This window comes from Ursus maritimus, unplaced genomic scaffold (genome assembly GCF_017311325.1).
Source record: "Ursus maritimus isolate PB19 unplaced genomic scaffold, ASM1731132v1 scaffold_12, whole genome shotgun sequence".
Lineage (NCBI taxonomy): Eukaryota > Metazoa > Chordata > Mammalia > Carnivora > Ursidae > Ursus > Ursus maritimus.
In genome coordinates, this window is record NW_024423564.1 from 43,461,627 (window position 1) to 43,481,493 (window position 19,867).

General features: G+C 32.1%; 1 protein-coding gene across 2 annotated transcripts in view; it reads left to right on the forward strand.

The window, feature by feature from the left end:
* LRRIQ3 (leucine rich repeats and IQ motif containing 3) overlaps nt 1-19,867 on the forward strand; it is a 159,307-nt gene that overhangs the window by 93,323 nt on the left and 46,117 nt on the right. For both annotated transcript variants that reach the window (XM_008690827.1, XM_040627128.1), the window contains exon 5: nt 2,032-2,161. In XM_008690827.1, the coding sequence (XP_008689049.1) occupies nt 2,032-2,161 (130 nt within the window). The remainder of the gene's footprint in view (nt 1-2,031; nt 2,162-19,867) is intronic.

The window sequence follows — 19,867 nt, forward strand, 5'->3', positions numbered from 1 at the left end:
AATGAAAATAGAAGGAATATTATTTAAAATAATGTTATATTTTGATAATGTGTTAATATTGTGTTGTTATAATTAATCTTGACAAACTTTAGAAAAAAATTAATATAAAGAGAATGTATAAGCTCAGAAGTAACTGCTTATTTGTCTTTCTAGCAAAAACTAGTATTTTTGTCATGCAAAGAATGGAAAGAAATTATGTAAAAATTGACTAGTGAAGGATTTTGGGTAAAGAAAAATAACTGAGATTCATTCCAGGACTACATAATACCTAGTACCTATCATGAGCACTAAAAAATTCTTTCACAATGAGTCATCGCATAAAGACAAATTGTTTTCAATAAATTATATGTGAGAATATCACATATAAAATTTAAAAGAAACTCAAGGATATTTAGTTAAATTCATCTGTTTTGTGCATTATAGGAATTTGGGCAGAAAAATTGTAAATATAGGGCACCAGGACATATATCCAAGTGTCTTTCCTAAGTTGTAGAATAAAGGAGGTTTGGACAAATGGGCAGGTCAAGGTAGAGGAAATACAATGATAAGTTTTTTATCTCAAAATCCTATCTGCTATAACATATTAGAGAGTTTATGTGACTCTCCTCTTCTTGGACGAAGATGGTGCTACTCACCAAAACCAGAAATAAGTTATAATAGGTTGGGGGAAAGATAGGACTTAAATTCAATTGAATATGAGATGTCTGTGAGATTTTCCACGGTGAAAGAGCACAGCTCGTAGTTATTAATGAGTACTACATAAAAAGCAAACACCTCAGAAAGGAATACTATTGAAGATACATATTTGTGAGTCTTCAGAATTTAGGCCAGTGGAACTCATCAAGAAAAAGCATAATATCCTGGGAGTGTTTCTCAAAATACAAATGTGTATCGCCTCCCAAAATTCTCAATTTTTCTCTGTGACATAATGTGGTAGCCTACCAATATCTGCCCTTTTCTTCTTTCTTGGTAAGAAACCCCAGATTTTACTCCAGGCAGCAAAGTACCTACCAAAAAAGCTGCCCCTTTGTCACTAAGAGTGGCCAATAAGATATAAACAGAAGTTACTGGAAGGACCTCTGGAAAAGTACCTTAAGACACATGGCCTGTGCACTTTTGTCATTTTACCCTTTTCCTCCATCTTGTTGACTGAAATACTGACATGGTGTGTAGAGCTCTAGTACCTATCTTGACTCATGAGTAAACCTTGAGGATAGAAACCATATAGAGGGTAAGACAGAGATGATAAATTTTGAAAGAGCCTGGGTTCCTGTTGACCTGATGGATCCTTTGTACCATGCTGGATAGACTGTGAAGACAAAGACAGACAACACATTATTGTTATTATTTTTATTAGATTATTAAAACATTATTAAATTAATTATTAAATTATTTATTGATTATTAAAATTTTTATTAAAACATTCCCAACCAATTTACAGACATTATATAGTTTACATCTAATAGTGCCCCCAACTCTCCACCAAGTTCCTTTTCAATATTCTACTTGTTATTCCTTACCAGATCCATTTGTACTTATAAGATTTGTGATAATTCTGGTCCCATTTCTCTTTCTTTCTATGTTACTATCTTTTCTAGTATTCTGTAAAATAGTTTTGTCTACCCTTTCTTAACCTAAACCTTTCTTCGGCTTTCTGGGCAACACCATCTTGCTTCTCTTTGTTTATTCCTTATTTTTCTTCCCCAGTGATTTTTGTTTGGTTTGGTTTGGTTTGGTTTGGTTTGGTTTGGTCATGGCACCCTCCTGACAGGTCCCTTTTCCCCTCAATCTCCCTTCAAGTATGGTCCAAAGTATATAATTAACTCTTAGTAGAAGGACAGTTTATTAAAATACACAATGGAGCTCTTTACAACTTTTTCCTAACTCTGCCTATCTCACAGATTTTTCTTGGTCTTTTAAAAAAAAATCAATCATGGTAGTGTATAATAAATGTGAGAGTTCTTTGAGAACTCTAAAACCTATATAACAGACATTATCATGGTTGTCATTGCTTTTATTTTGTTTCCACAGAGTATATATTCTCCTGTTTATTTAAAAAATTCTGGAGAACAGAGAAAACATGTTTCTTCTATTATGTATGAATTAAAAACAAAAGAAATTGGTATAAAATCAAAAAAATCAAGACATCTCATTCAAAAAGGTTAGTTATATGAATTTTTAAATTATATGTATGAACATATTTTGATGAACAGTAAATTCATTAGAAATTGGGCATGTTAATTTTGAACTATAAATATAAGATACTGTGAAATATATGTTGAGATGTCTAGTTAAAATATCCATATCTCATTTAATAATTTATAAATGTACATATTCAATAAGTTGTGTCATGGATATCAATGACTGGATTTTGAGCATAAGGTGGGAATTAAGAGAAATAGGTGTTAGCAGGAACCATATTGAATTGATAGCTTTGTTGCTTTATGGCTTTGTCAGCATGGTTCCTCTTTCAGGAAATCTGTCAAGTATCAGATTAATTAATATAAATAATTTCAGTTAACTAATGATATTAAATTTCCTTCAGGCTTTGAACATAATTGTTTTGTCAATAAAAATAATTTTATCTTATGTTAATAAGATTTTGGTTATCAAATATATACTTGTTTTTTGTTTCTGCAGAATTTTTTCTGATAAAATTTTATGTATGATCAATGGCATTCTTTACCTCTTTCACAGAAAAATCATATAATCATTTTTATTAAATTATTTGAAAGAATTATCAATTTTCTTTTTTCTTTTTCTTTTTTTCTCTCTTTTTTTTTCTTTTTTTAAAGATTTTTATTTATTTATTTGACAGAGAGAGACAGCCAGCGAGAGAGGGAACACAGGCAGGGGGAGTGGGAGAGGAAGAAGCAGGCTCCCAGCAGAGGAGCCTGATATGGGGCTGGATCCCAGGACTCTGGGATCACGCCCTGAGACGAGTAGATGCTTAACACTGAGCCACCCAGGTGCCCCTAATTATCAATTTTCTCAAGGTTTTCTCTTAAACCTTTTAAAATTATTGTGATAAAAACACTTACCCTGACACGTACCCTCTTAACAGACCTTTAGGTGCATAATGCAGTATTGTTAATCACAGTCATAATGTTGCACAGCAAATCTCTAGAACTTTTTTATCTTGTATGACTGAAACTTTATGCCCATTGAACACCGCCTCATTTCTCTTTCTCTAACCTTTTAATTCCTAAATATTCAAATCTTTCTTTTTAAAAAAACTCACGATGGTGTCTTTATCCCCTTTTATTTTCTTTATATATGAACTGATTCATACTTTGTCTATCTCTACCGGTTCCTTATCTGTCAGTAGCTTTTGTTATTTTATCAATTATCCGTTAGTTTCATGTGCTGTATATACATTTCATAAAGCTCTACATTGTTATTTAAAAGTAATTTTATTTATATCCAGTTATTTAACTCCTAGATTCATAAACAAAAATGAAATGATGGAAAAATAGTGGTTCCATGCACCATACCTCTACACTTAATCTTCCTGATACCCCAAGACAATATTATTTAATAATTTTAACTAACTTCTTCTGCTGTTTACTTTTATATTTCCAAGTAACATGCCTATTCTGCTAAAATGTCTTTTTTTTTTTAGTTTTAGATATTATTTACAAATTTCCACTGTGAAAGATGGAAATTTAATTATCTTAATTATAATTAAGATATAATTATATATATAACACTTATATATCCCCTCCTCTATTCTCCCCATAGAATTTTATCACCACTATTTGGGGGTTAATTAATATTTACTGTTTTAATTGTTATGGCTGTGTACATATTGTTCACAACTGAGCCACACAATACATCAGGATATGTTTGCTTTTTTTATACTATTTTTTTGAAACCTTGTTTGAAAATCTCATACCATTCAAACCACCACTCTCCCCAAGCACACCCACACACATATATTTTTTTTCCATGATATTTCTGCTCGAACCTTTCATTTTACTGATTTAATTAGGACTGTTTACTCTCTAAACCTACTCTTAGATTATCCATCTTGGTGTACATCTCTTCAACTGTGATTCTGAAAAGTCATTTGTCTCCATGCTATGTAGGGAATCTAAGTTCCAGAATTCTATATCTTGGTCTGACTTGGTTTATTTTTTTATTTTAGTACAGTACCTTCTCTATTAGTTGACTGAGAAATTATATATAGGAGGTAAATTTTTTAAAACCTTGAAAGCCTAAACATACCATTATGCTACGCTTATATTTGGTTGATGATTTGCCTACCTAGAGCTTCTTTCAGAATTTTTTCAGAATTGGTTTATCATCTAACTTCCAGTGTTTCCTTATGGAGAAGTCCATTGCCATTTAGTTCTCAGTCTGATATATATGAATGTCTGTTTATTGTTTTTCCCTTCTGACTGGAAACTTCTAGCATTTTCTTTTATACCAGGTATTCTGCAATTTCACAGTGATTTGTCTCATAAATATTTGCTTGCTTAGCTGTATTGTTTTCTATTCAATTTATTGTAGTTATTCAATCTGAAAATTTATATACATCAGTTCTGGGTATTTCTCTTGTATTTTTATGGTAATATATATAACATAAAACTTAACCATTTTAAGCATTTTTAACTGTACATTAAGTATGTTTATATTGTGCAGCCATCATGACCATCCATCTGTGGAACCTCTTCATCTTCGTTCTTCAATTGAAACTGTGTGCGCATTACACATTAACTCCCAATCCTCCCCCACCCCCAACTTCTGAAACCACTATTCCATTTCTCCCTAGAATTTGATTACTCTAGATATTTCATATAAGTGGAATCATACAGTATTTGTCCTTTTGTGACTGGCTTATTTTATTTAGTATAATGTCTTTAAAGTTGATTTATGTGGAAGCATGTCACATTTATTTTTCCTTTTTAAGATTTAATAATACATATTCCATTGCAGTCAACCTTTGAACAACATAGCCTTGAACTGTGCAGGCTCACTTACGCAGATTTATTTTTTATAAATACTAGTACTGTAAATATGTTTTCTCTTCCTTATGATTTTCTTAATAACATTTTTTTCTAGCTTACTTTACTGTAAGCATACAGTATATCATACATATAACATACTAAATATGTGTTAATTGACTATTTATGTTAACAGTAAGACTTTTGGTCCAGTGGTAAGCCATTAGTAGTTAAGTCTCTGGGGAGCCAAAAGTTATACATGGACCTTCAGCTGTGGAAGGGTGTAGTGCCCCTAATCCCTGTATTTTTCATGAGTCAACTGTATGTTTTGTTTATCCAAACCAACACTTGAGTGGCTTCTATATTTTAGCTATTGTGAATGATGCTGCTATGAACATGGGTGTACAGATATCTCTTTGAGACCCTGCTTTCAGTTATTTTGAGTGTATAGCCAGAAGTGGAATTGCTGGATCATATGATAATTTTATTTTTAATGTTTTGAAGAATCATCATACTGTTTGCTACAGCAGCTGTACCATTTTACATTCCCAGCAACAGTGCACAAGGGTTCTAATTTCTACACATCCTAACACTTGTTATTTTCTTTTCTTCTTTTTTTTAATGGTAGCCATTCTAATGGGTGTGAGGTCATATCCCATTGTGCTTTTGTTTTGCATTTCCCTAATGATTAGTGACACTGAGCATATTTTCATGTGCTTACTGGCCATATGTATATCTTCTTTGTAGAAATATTTATTTAAGTCATTCATTGTCCATTTCCTATTGTAGTGTTTGCTTTTTTGTTGCTCTTGAATTGCAGGATTTATTTATATATTCTAGATCTCAATCTCTTATAAATGTATGATTTGCAAATATATTCTCCTATTCTATGGGTTGTCTTTTTACTTTGTTGATAGTGCCCTTTGATGCACAGAAGTTTTTAATCTATTTGGGGTTAAATTTTTGTTTGTTGTGTAAAGTACTAATCCAACTTTACCTTTTTGCACATGGAATCCAGTTTTTTGAGCATCACTTTTTTGTTTTTTGTTTTTTGAGAGAGAGAAAGAGGGCATGTGCCTGGAGGTGGGAGGGGAAGAGGGAGGCAGAGAATCTTAAGCAGGATCCACGCACAGTGCAGAGCCAGATGTGGGGCTCAGTCTCAACAACCCTGTGGTCATGATCTGAGACAAAATCAAGAGTCGGACACTTACCCAACTGAGCCACCCAGGCGTCCTTGAGCACCATTTGTTGAAAAGACTATCTATCCTTTCCCTATTAAATCATCTTGATATTCATTTTGAGAATCATTTGATCCTATATGCAAGCATTTACTTCTGGGCTTCTATTCTATTCCATTCATCTATATGTCTGTTTTTATATCAGACCCACACTATCGTGATTACTACAGTTTTGTAATAAGTTTGAAAATCATGAGGTGTGAGAACTACAATTTTCTTCTTTTTTGGGATTATTTTGGCTCTTTGGGTTCCCTTGAAATTTTATATGAATTTTAGGATGGATTTTTCTATTTCTGCTAAAATGCCATTGGGATTTTTATAAGGAGTACATTGAACTTGTAGATTACTAAAAATTGAGTAGTAGTTTAGCAATATTAAGTCTTGTAGTCCAACCATAGGTTGTTTTTCCATTTATTTCTGTTAATTTCTTTCAGCAACATATTGTGGGTTTCTGTCTTTCACACCCTTAGTTAAGTTTATTCTAAGTATTTTATTCTTCTTGATACTATTATAAATTAAATTATTTTCTTAATTTCCTTTTTTGGATCCCTCATTGTTTATGTATAGAAACACAAATGATGTTTGTATGTTGGTTTTATGTCCTATAACTTTGTTGAATTTTTCTATTAATTCTAACAGGTGTGTGTGTGTGTGTGTGTGTGTGTGTGTGTGTGTGTGTTTGTGTGTGTGATGTATTTTCTACATGTAAAATTATGTTCCTATCAACAGAAATAATTTTACTTCTTTCTTTCCAATTTTCATGTCTTTTAGTTCTCTTTCTTGCCTAAAGGTTTGGTTAGGACTTCTAGTACTATATTAAATACAAGTGCAAAAGTGGGCATCTGTCTTATTCATGATGTTAGAAAAAATTTTTCAGTGTTTTACCATTTAATAAGATGCTAGCTATGTGGGGTTTTTTTTCTTATATGACTTTTATTAGATGGAGGTAGTTTCTTTCAATTCTTTTTTATCGTGTTTTTATCATCAAAGGGTTTTGAATTTTTGTCAAAATATTTTTTTTCTAAATTGATTGAGATGGTCATGTTGTTTTTTCCTTCATTCTATTAATGTATATTACGTTGATTGATTGTTATATGTTGTATCACTTCTTGCATTCCAGGAATAAATCCCCCTTAATCCTGGTATACAGTCTTTTTAATATGCTGCTTAATTGAGTTTGTTAATAGTTTCTTGAGTATTTTTACACAGTATTCATAAAGGATATTGGTTTTCTTTTCTTATAGTTTGTTTGTATGGCTTTAGTATCAAGATAATGTAGCCTCATAGGAGTAAGGAGGTATTCCCTCATTTTCAATTTTTTGGAGGAGTTTGAGAAGGATTGTTTTTACTTCTTGCCCAGTAAAGTCATTTGGTTTTTTACTTTATGTGTTGGGAAGGTTTTGATTACTGATTCAATCTCCTTATGAGTTATAGATTTATTCAGACTTTCTGTTTCTTCATGATTCAGTGTTAGTAGGTTGTGTATTTCTAGGAATTTGTCTATTTCATCTAAGTTATACAATTTATTTTCATACATTTATTCGCAGTATTTTTATAACCCTTTTTATTTTTGTAAAATCATAATAATGTCCCCTTTTTCACTTCGGATTTTAGTTTTTTGAGCCTTATCTCTTTTTTTCTTATCTTTCTAGCTGAAGTTTTATCAATTTTGTTTATATTTTTGAAGAACTAAACCTTGTGTTCATTGATTTTCTGTGTTGTTTTTATAACTTACTTTGTTTATCTCCTCTCTGATATTTATTATTTTCTTTCTTCTCCTAGCTTAATTTAGTTTATTCTTTTTCCAGTTCCATAAAATTTAAAGTTAAGCTGTTTATTTGATACTGTTCTTCTTTTATAATGTAATCATTTATAACCATACACTTGCCTCTTAACACTGAATTTGCTGTATCCCAGAAATTTTAGCATATTCTATTTTATTTTCATTTGTCTCAAGATATTTTATAATATCCATTGTGACTCCTCTTTTTGCCTCATTGGCTATTTAAGAGTGTGCCATTTAATTTCTACATATTTGTGAATTTTCCAGTTTTCCTTATGTTATTGATTTTTATTTTCATGCCATTGTGATCAGAAAATATACTTGGAATAGTTTCAGTATTTTTAAATTTATTAAGATTTGTTTTATGGCCTAAAATATTGCATATCCTACATAATGTTCCATGTGTACTTGAGAAAAAATGTATATTCTGCTATTGTTGGTAGTATTTTGTATATGTCTATTAGGTACAATTTGTCTATAATGTTGTTCACGTCCTCTGCTTACTTATTGATCTTGTCTCTGGTTGTTCTATCCAATGTTGAAAATGAGGTATTGAAGTCTACTACTATTATTGTAGAAATGTTTATTTGTCTTCAGTCTGTAAATGTTTATATTATTTATTTTGTTCCTCTGATTTTTGGTGGATGTGTGTTTATAATTACTCCATCTTCTTAGTGAATTGGCCGTTTTATTATATAATGCCCTTTTTGTCTCTACTCAAGGTCTACTGGTTTGAATGCTGATCTCATCTAAAATATAACTTTATGAACACATCTAGAATAATGTTTGGCCAGATATCTGGGTACCATGGTTTAACCAAGTTACCATATAAAGTTAATTATCACAGAGGTTTACTAAATATAGAATTCTCAGTTGAAAGGTTTTTTTGTTTTAATTTCAACATTTAAAAAAATATCCTCCTACTGCCTTCTGGCATGCAAAGTTTCTGCTGATATATCTGCAAATTATTGAAAACCCCTTGTATGTGATGAATCACTTTTCTCTTGTTGCCTTCAAGATTCTTTCTTTGTCTTTGTCTTTTGACAGTTTCTTTATAATATCTCTCAATGTGGGTCTCATTTTGCTTATCCTACTTGGCATTTATAGAGCTGCTTTGATTTGTAAATGTATGTGTTTCCTCAAATTTGGGAGGTTCAGCTATTATTTCTTCAAATAACATATCTGTTCCTTACTTTCTTCTCCTGGGACTCCCATAATGCATATTTTGATCCATTTGCTAGTATGCCATAAGTTCCTTATTCCCTGTTCACTTTTCTTCATTCTCTTTTCTTTTTGTTCCCCAGACTCTATTATTTCAAAAGATCATCTTCAATTTTGCTGACTTTTTTCTTTTTTTTACTTGTACTGTTGAACTGCAAGTGAGTTTTTCAATTCAGTTATTTTATTTTTCTGATCCTAAATTTGTTTAATTCTTTTAAATAATTTCTGTCTCTTTATCGATATTCTTATTTTGGTTATATATTGTTTTCCTTATTTCTTTTCATTATTTGCCCATGTTTTTCTTTGTCTCTTTGAGTGTATTTAAAACAGTTGTTGTAAAGTTTTTGTCTAACACGAAAAGATGTTAACGTCACTAATCATCTGGGAACTGCAAATCAAAACCACAATGAGGTATCACATCACACCTGTCAGAATGGCTAAAATCAACAACACAAGAAACAGCAAAAGGTTGGGGAGGATGTGGAGAAAAAGGAACCCTCATGCACTGTTGGTAGGAATGCAAACTGGTGCAGCCACTGTAGAAAACAGTGTGGAGGTTCCTCAAAAAATTAAAAATAGAACTATCATATTATCCAGTAATTCTGCTATTGGGCATTTACCCAAAGAATATGAAAGCACTAATATGAAATGTATATGCACCCCTATGTTTATTGCAGCATTATTTTCAATAACCAAATTATGGAAGTAGCCCAAGATAAATGGATAAAGAAGATACGTATATATACAAATATACATGCCGTGGAACATTACTTAGCCATAAAAAAGAATGAAATCTTGCCATTTGCTACAGTGTGGATGGTGGTAGAGAGAATAATGCTAAGCAAAATAAGCAAAGACAAATACCATATGCTTTCACTCATTTGTGGAATTTAAGAAACAAAACACATGAACAACAACAAAAAAAGAGGAAAGAGACAAACCAAAAAGCAGACACTTATCTAGATGGTTACCAGAGGAGAGGTGGGCGGGAGGATGAATGGAATAGATGAAGGGGATTAAGAGTACTTATCTTGGGGCGTCTGGGTGGCACAGTGGTTAAAGCGTTCAACTCTTGGTTTCAGCTCAGGTCTTGATCTCAGGGTAGTGAGATAGAGCCCTGCATTTGGCTCAGTGCTCAGTGTGGAGTCCGCTTAAGACACACTCTCCTCTCCTTCTGCCCCTCCCCACCCTGTTCTCTCTCTCTCTCTCTCAAACAAATAAATAAACCTTTTTAAAAAAAAGTACTTATCTTGATGAACACCAAATAATGTATAAAACTGTTGAATCACTATAGTGTACACCTGAAACTAATATAACATGATATGTTAACTATACTGGAATTAAAATAAAAATTTAAAAATAAATAAAGTTTTTATCTAGTTAGTTTGATATGTATGTTCAGGGACAGTTTTGGGGGATTTAGTTTCTTCAAATGGACCTTGTTTCCCTATTTGTTTTCTCTGCTTTGTGATTGTTGAAAATTGGACATTTGTAAAATAGCTACTTCTTTGAATCTTTGCTGACTTGCATGGAAGACTTTCACTATTTAGCCAACCCCTAAGCCTTGAGACAGCTTAGGGTAACAGCTTAACATCTCCTTAGGTCTTTTCTGGACAAACATCCCCTCTGGGTCAGTGTGTGTATGGTTTTCTTTTCTTTCAGTTTTCCCCAGGTTCCTTTAAATGCCTTAATTTCTCAGAGACTCTGCCCGGTTTCATTTTGGGGACTTAGATTTTCTTTTCTATTTCTCTGTCCTCAGTTTTCTCCCAGGAGTCTGTGGATCTGCAATTCCCCTGCAGTTTTATGTATCATTACTGCCTTCAGTGGTTTTCAACCTGATATCTAAACTATATTGCCATTCCTCTCCTGAGGATTTGAGTCAGGTGAGAGACAAACCAGTCCTTTAGGAGCCCAGAAACAAACTTGAACATTCCAAACAGGTTTTATTCTGTGCTTTCCATCCTAAGGGAGAGAAACTAAAAATGGGCTGCTTCTTCCTGACTGTGCTACACCACACTGGTGAGAAGGTAGGGAAGAGCAACTAGAAATGCCACAAAATTTCTTACTGTTTTGATTGTGACTTTTTCTTATTTCGGTGTTTACCTAGTTGCTGTAAATCTTTTATTCATTTCTAGAGCTCCTTTAAAGTTATGTTAGTCAGTCTGTAGTTATTTATTTGATGTTTCCAAGGGAGAATAAGGATGCGAGCCTAGTCTGCCATCTTGCTGATACATTATTCTTGTATTTATTTCATCATTTTCTCCATTGCGTAGTCTCTTTCTATGACTCCTATTATTCAGGTGGACCCCTTGGACTGATTGTCTTTCTTACTACTTAACCCTTATTTCCCCATCTCTTTTTATATTTGTTCTCTTTTCTGGGGTGTTTACTTAATTTTATCCTCTACTTTTTTTTTAAACTATGTAATCAAATTTCTAAGAATACTGATATTTTGGATTCATAGATGCAATATCTTCTCTACATCTTGGAGGATATTAATATCATATAATTTGTGTGTGTGTGTGGTTGGTTCTTCTCCATGGTATCTTCTCCTATTCCCCTAAGTTACTTTCTTCTTAACAGCTTTTGTGAAAAATGCTGCTAATCCTTGTTTGTTTGCTCATATTTAAGATTAAGGTTCTGAAATGCTACTTGGAAACTCTGTTCATAAATGTGTTTGGGTTTTATTGACGTGTAAGCATTAATTTAGAATTATTTAGTGGGGTCCAGTCTCTTTATTCAGAGACCTGTAATATGGGGTTTCTTCAGAAGACTCTTCCAATACTTTGCCTGTGATATGTGAGCAACTGCTGTTGTTCTCAACGTGGTATGAGGCTTTTCATTTCATCTTCCAATTTAAAGCCATCCCGCCTCTGCATCCTTAGCTGTACCTAGTGCCCTTGAGTCCATAATTTTTCTGTTTTAACTTCTCCAGAGGGTGAATCTTTAGTCTCCTTTAAGAGCAAATGGATAAAAGAGTCACCTGGTTATGTGTGGTTGCCAAAGGATCTGTTGATCTAATTATGTTTTTCAAAGAATTTTTTAAACTATGTTTCAAATTCCCCACCTTTTTTAGTGTTCTGCATTGTGAATCGGCTTTCTTCTTTGCTTGTCTACATCAAACCTTAATATTCAACTTCATAGTGGCTGGTTGTCAGTTACCCTTCATCCATGTGCTTCTAGCTTCCAGATGATTTTTGGTGTCACTGATGCTTTCTTTCTCATTATCTTTGAATTTTTTTTTTAAATTTTCCTTTTTGATCATGGCACTGGGGTGCAAAGAGGGAGCAAAAAAAATGTGTTTACGTTTTTTAAAACTTTCTGTTTAATCTGAAGTCTATATTGATACTTTAAATTGAGCTGACTTTAAATTGAGCCATATTTTATATTAAATATATAGAAGGAGGGAAAAGTTGGAACAAGAGAAGGAGGAAATAGGGAGTTTTGGGACACCTATCCTGTTCCAGGCAAAGGATGACTGAACACTTAGAAACCATCATTCATAAATCATACTGAGTCCTGATTGATTTCCCTCTCAAGTGAATATTTTGTGCAACCACAACCAATGTATTGTAAAAATTAAAATGTCTTGGCCATCCCAGTGCTAGATGATGTCACATTGTAACAATTTAATTTATTATTAATGTTTTACAATGAGGAAAGTGAGTTTAAAGAGCCACAATAACTTATCTGAGGTCACATAATCCAAAAGTGACAGAGCTGGAACTATTTCTAGGTTAAGTTTCCTCAATCAAAGTCTAGTGTCCGTTCTGTTTCACAACGATGCCTCCTGAGAACTGTAAATGTTTCACTATGTAATAATTAAATTATGTGCATGGGAATATGGTTGTATTAGATTAAGCTATCTGAACCTATAAATTTAATAAAATCTCTCATTCCTGTGTCATTCCAAATATTATGGAACCACCCATTTTACAAAAAATTCTATTATTTTCCACTTATTTTTAATATTTCTGATGTGTAAAAAAGCTATAGAAATTGAAGAGTATCTTATTTATCTAAAATCATTATAATTAAAGAAATAGAGTAAAAATAACATTTTCCTATATTTCTTTCATTTAAATCATAACCAATTACCTTGTACTTGCTTTAATAAAATGGTTAATTTAAAAAGCAGCCAGAAATTGTATTGATGTTCTTAGAAAGATTTCACCAGGGAGGGGGGGCATGAATTTTTATCGATTCGGGATAAAAAAATTATTTCAATTTTTTATTGAGTAACATTTTCTGTTTCTTTTCAATCATTGGATTTTTCTATTTAGACTTATCCTAATCCATTTGATCAAGTTTTACATAATAGCATATATTCAAATTCATAAAGCATGGGAAATACCTTTTCCTGTTCCATCCTATTTCCTCATAAAGGATGAGAAATAGCTCTCCTTCCTTCAATACAGTTTTTCCTTTTAGAATAATTAGTATAATTTCTTTCTCTGATCATACTAAAAAATAGGCTCAGCATACCTTATTTTGGAAGATTATGAAGTTTGGCAGTCTCCTCCTTCTACCATTTAGTTACTATTAAGTAATAACACTGTGTTTGAGATGCATACACCTTCTGGACTCATTTCCTCTAAATTGAAAGATGAGCAATGCTGGGAGTACTGAGTGGGTAAGAGTGCTGTGACAGTCCCATAAGAAGCAACCTCTTTTTTTTTTTTTTTTTTAATTAATGATTTTTTATTATATTATGTTAGTCACCATACAGTACATCCCCGGTTTCCGATGTAAGGCTCGATGATTCATTAGTTGTGTATAACACCCAGTGCACCATGCAATACGTGCCCTCCTTACTACCCATCACCGGTCTATCCCATTCCCCCACCCTCCTCCCCTCTGAAGTCCTCAGTTTGTTTCTCATAGTCCATAGTCTCTCATGTTTCATTCCCCCTTCTGATTACCCCCCCTTTCTTTATCCCTTTCTTCCCCTACCGATCATCCTAGTTCTTATGTTCCATAGATGAGAGAAATCATATGATAGTTGTCTTTCTCTGCTTGACTTATTTCACTTAGCATTATCTCCTCCAGTGCTGTCCATGTTGTAGCAAATAAGAAGCAACCTCTTTTAACTTTAATGATTGTCATAAGGAGAATTATTTTCCATCCTGGCTTCTACCTATTCTTTGGGGTTTGTTAAAACCTACATATGATAATGCATAAGTCCATTAGATCAAACTTTTCATTGTTATTCAAATATTCCATTTTTGAACAGAGTACAATATTCTATTTTTGTTGATTTTCCCTTTGTCTACTTAACTAAGAATTAAGGGAAAGCTATTAATATATTCTGCTATAATTGTGGATTCATTGGCTTCTCCTGAATTCTATCAAATTTTGTTTTCTGCATTTTGAGGTAATTTTATTAACTACCTATATGATTATAATTAGTATATATTCTTGGTGAGTTGAACCTTTTATCATTATGTATTTACTTGCTTTATCTCTAATAATGCCTCTTCTCATGCTCAATTTTGTCTGACATTAGTATAGCTGCACCAGCTATATTTTAAACTTTTTCTAATATGTTTTTCCATCCTTTTACTTTTGACTTTTTGCTTTATACATTCATCATGAAAATAGAAAAATAGTTGGGCCAGTTTATTTAGTCCATTTATATTTATTACATTTATTAAGAGAGTTGGGCCTGTTTCTTTCTTTTTTTTTTCCAGTTTGTTCTGCCCTTTGTTTTCTTTTTTCTTGTTTTTTCAAAATTGGTATCTATATTTCCTCCCCTTTGATTTTTCATTTTGAAATAATTTCAAATCATTAAAAAAAGGTACAGAAGTTACACACTATTCCTAAATACCCTTACCTGTTCCATAAATGGTTTCATCTTAAATATCATTGTACAATTATTAAAACTAGGAAGTTAACATTGATACAATACTATTAACTTATCTATGGACCATATTTATGTTTTGTCAATTGTCTAATATCATTTTTCTTGTCCAGGATCCACTCCTACTGTCATCTAGGTTATAATGATGTCATCATGTATATACTCCTTCTGTTTATTTGGTTTTAACTTTTAGGTTTTTTTTTTTAAGAAAAAGCAAATCTTACCAAGTTATGCAGTCAACCTTACTTTCTATATCATTTGCAACATCTCCTAGATTCATTTCTCATCTCATTTCACCTCACTTTCCTTCAGAAGGGTTAATGTGAAGCGATAGTAGAATACCTTTTTTAACCTTTTATCCCAAGGACTATATTTACCATCACATTTGAACAATTAGTTGGCAAAATTTCAGTCTATGTTCAAAATTATTTTCTTTCAATATTCAAAAAATATTATTTTATTGTTTTCTTGCATTCATTATTGCTGTTGAGAAGTTTGATGTCATTTAATTCTTTTTCCTTTAAAAGCTTTCATTTTTATTTTTTATTAATTTTTTTAAGATTTATGTATTGACTGAGCACAGAGCCGATGTGAGACTAGATCTCATGGCCCTGAGATCATGACCTGAGCCGAAACCAAGAGTTGGATGCTTAACCTAGTGAGCCACCTGGATTCCACCCCACCCATTAGAAGCTTTTAAATTTGTTTCTCTTTGGTATCTGAATATGTATACTTAATATGTATACATATACTAATTTGATAAAATTAATTTAAAATAAAAAGAATAGACTATTCAACTGTATTATATACTAGCTGAAAAGTCTTCAAATAAAAGAATAGAGAGTGTTTATTGAATTTGAACATGGGAAGTCAGAATTTGACAAAGACCAAGTTCAACAAAGTGGCAGAGACAGGAACCATGCTGGCAAAGGTTAAAAGTGAATGAAAGTAATGAAGTGAAGACATTAGCAAATTTTATTTTTGGCGGGAGTTTTACAATATATGGCCTTCGTGTTCATAATAATCTCAAGACACTGAAAGAAAGAAATTAACCTTCTGAATAACAGAATTTTTAAATTATGGTCCAAAGACATTTTTAGTATTATGAATATCTTATTATATTTATAATTTTAAAATTGATCATCGATATATGATATACAAAGGAATATTGTAATTAGTATTTGAATAATCAAAACATTATTTCTAAAGTTAATCCTGGATATCAGAAAGTTTACAAAATATAGGTTGTTAAGTAGGGGAAAGAAAGTTTGGTAAAAAGCAGATAGGCAATTACTCTTCTCTCCTTTTAAGGTAAAGAGAATTTGAATGAATGTCTACACGTTAATATTTTTCAAAGTGGTACAGTCTGCTAATAGGCATCGAGCTCCTACTAGGCTAGAAGTGCCTTCATTAACCAGAGCATGAATGTGAGCAATTACTGCCTCGTAATATGGGTCATCACTAAAAGGACCTATCCCTAGATACAATTTCTCTGATTCTTAATTCTTTTTTTCCTTTGGTCACAAATCCAAATTAGAGGAAATTTAAGAATGTGATAAAATAATTAATGTCTCTTTGTTCCCCCAAATGCAGATATGAACCCACATTCATTTTATTTATAATTTCAAGGGGTACATGAGTCCACTAAGCCCTATTCATGGTCCTTAAATTAGTTTACAAAAACAAGAATCACATAATTTAGTTTACAACTAAGTTTTTATGATGCCTCCAGAATCTCCAGAAAAAGTCTGCCCTGGTCGGTAATTGTTCTGGTATCATCAATTACGCATCTTGTTTATTTTAATATCTTCAAACCTTGAGCAATTCCTAAGCCTTAGGCACTGCGTAAAATTCCTTTGAGGCGTATGTAATGTGCAGTGATTCTGAAAGAATATAAATCAGTCTGAGTGCTGTTCATATCACCTGTTACCATAATCCCAACTTTAAGATATCATTCTCTAATATTAATATTCATGCATATAAATATAATGTGGATAAGCAAGCTTTCCATAGCCATCCTATATAATTTTTAAATGTTTAATTAAAAATAGCATTAAATTATGTCATGATATGGTTTTTCTGATCTTTAAATTGTTACTATAAGGTCAGCCAGAATAATTCATAATTCATATAGTACTGAGCATTGCAACTCCTACATGGTGCCATATTTCCCCATTTACTTTCTCAGCAGGACATTTCAAAGTGGCAAAATTTTAAAATATTTTTCAGAAAACAAATACACTAATGAATGAAGGACCCAGGGCTATTTATACCATGACTATATGTCTCAGTATTGTCCTTGAAAGTCTCAGTTAGTGCCTGTTATCCTGGTGTAATTATTAATAATAGTGTCTCTCAGTCTTAAACATGTCTCAATTTGAGTGATTTTATGATTATGCAAGTTATGTGCTATCCTCACTTACTTTCATCCACAAGCCAATTTAACATGAATGAATTCTCAAATTAGACTCACACAAATCAGAGATCTTATCCCAGTATCAAACTTTACTAATAATTTCAAGGATACAAATAATCAAGAGGCTTAAATAAAGCAGAGAGAGATCTGGAATATCAAGGGTGGCTTTGCAGGTTCTTTCTTCCCCTGAAAAACAAGCACCTATGGCTCAGCAAAATAGATGAAATGTTTAGTGAGGTTTATGGGTTTACCTCACACTGAGAGGCAAGTGTTTACATTATGAAATATTTCTGTTTTTTATTTCAGAGAGTTGTATAGTTTATATGACATTCTCTGGAGAGTGTAACCTCATAGATTTTGGTTTATTTAATATAAGCAATGATTTAGCCAGGCACCATCGTGCTAAAGGCATTCAATAGATAAGGTCTTTTCCTCCTAGAAATTATCATTTGTCCATTTTTTCTGGAGTTTCTGTTGACATGGGGATTATATTAGATTGCCTGCCTTCTTTCCTTTCCTAGAGGCATCCACTTTATAAACAATGAATGGATCACTGTCCAGATGCTTTTACCTCTTTACTCTCACCCTTACAACAGGTTTTGAAATTTAGAGAGTATGTTGTTATACTTCTTTTTTAACTACATTTCAGGTTATTACTACATTTTATTTTTATCAGCTCTAGGCATTCAAAATCCAACAATAAATAAGGCATATAAAACCCTACCTTCATAGAGCTAATATATTAAGTGGTAAGGATGATATTACATGTTTCAGTGGAACTTCTCTAAGATTATGAAGATCAAAGCCTTATCTGTAACTTGTGAGTAAGGATAGGTATTACATTGTTGCATTTATATTGTCAAATAAATCAGTCAAATTATACATGGCAGCTCAACTGCTGAGTGCTTTGGTTGTTAATATTATCCAAAATTTCTGTCTTATTAATTATTAGCTTATTATAAATAGTTGCTTTATCTTTAACTTAAGTTAAACCTATTATCCCTTCCAGTTTTTATTTTATAATGCCTAACCAATTTTTTTCTTTATGAAAATGATATATTGCTGTAGGTCAGATATTTTAGAGATACATGATGCTTTATGAATGCCTATTCTATCTTATATTTTAAGAGATTTTTTTCAGTTTTAGAAATTAAGCATGTAAATTTCTTGATTGATACAGAAAGGATATGGCATACCGGACAGACATTGTAATTCTAAAAGTGTGTATCATGTTAGTGTTTTTTTAACTCTTTGTAGGAAGTGTAGCTGGAAGATGGGCCAGTCCTCTACAGTTATTTCAGAACAGCATTTATATTTCAGATACAGTTATGAAGAAGTAAATCCAGATCTTTTATAAGAAGTGCCAGCTGTTATATAAAAGATATTTCTGAGAACAAAAATGCCATTTCCTATTCAGAATATAGGGTCAAAGGTTTAATTATTTGAGGGTCATTATATCAAAGTGCCTGTGATCAGATTTATACAATCTTTAGTTATTTTATCTCATTACGTACTTTGTCTTGCTCTAAATCCACTTATGAGTCTGAAATGAAGACTCTAAAGCGGATTTTATGGTTTCCTTTGAAACACATTACATTTTCTGCCTCCAACATTTTTCTTTCAAATTCATCCAATTTATCATATCTTGCTGATTTCAATCCACTTGTGCTTTAGGCAATTTTAACAGTGCTTTTTTTTTTTCTTTTCTCCTAAATTGTTTGCTAGAATGACTGAATTTTAGTCCAGGATATAAAATAGTATGAACTAAATTACTTCAGATGAGCAATTAGAGCATACTCATGCATATAAAACTAGAAGTCTTTCTTTCCAGATTTAAAATTAAAAGCAAACAAACAAAAATGTACTTTTATATCAGTATAATAGTTCAGATTTCTTTTATAATATTTTTAATATCCTTACTAAGAACAGAGGGGGAGAATGTTAAATTCAATAAAAGTAAGTATAACTTGATGGAAAAAAATAGCCTTGGAGTCAATTATATTTGGATTTATTTTCCAATTCTAAGCAACAATGCCATATATTCCATATACTCCCCTGCAATGCCCAGCTTCCCATACAGGAAGGTAGTAATTATGTGATCATTTCTATCCATTTGACTGTGAGCAAAAGTGAAACATCACCTCAGAGTGAAAGTAATTAAGAGCATCATTTTCTTCCTCTGCCAAGTAGATCTTGGAGGCCATTTGTTCCCTTAGCATATCTGCAAGGTTCTACTGACACACATTGGTTCTTAGATGAGAAATAGATAAGTCTTTACTGTGCTGAACTACTGAGATTACAGGGTTTACATGTGGTAGAAGTTAAGATTAATTATGCTGGTAAATACAGAAATTGGTACCTAACAAGCACCTTAAATATGGTCTCATCTTAGTGATCAGATGA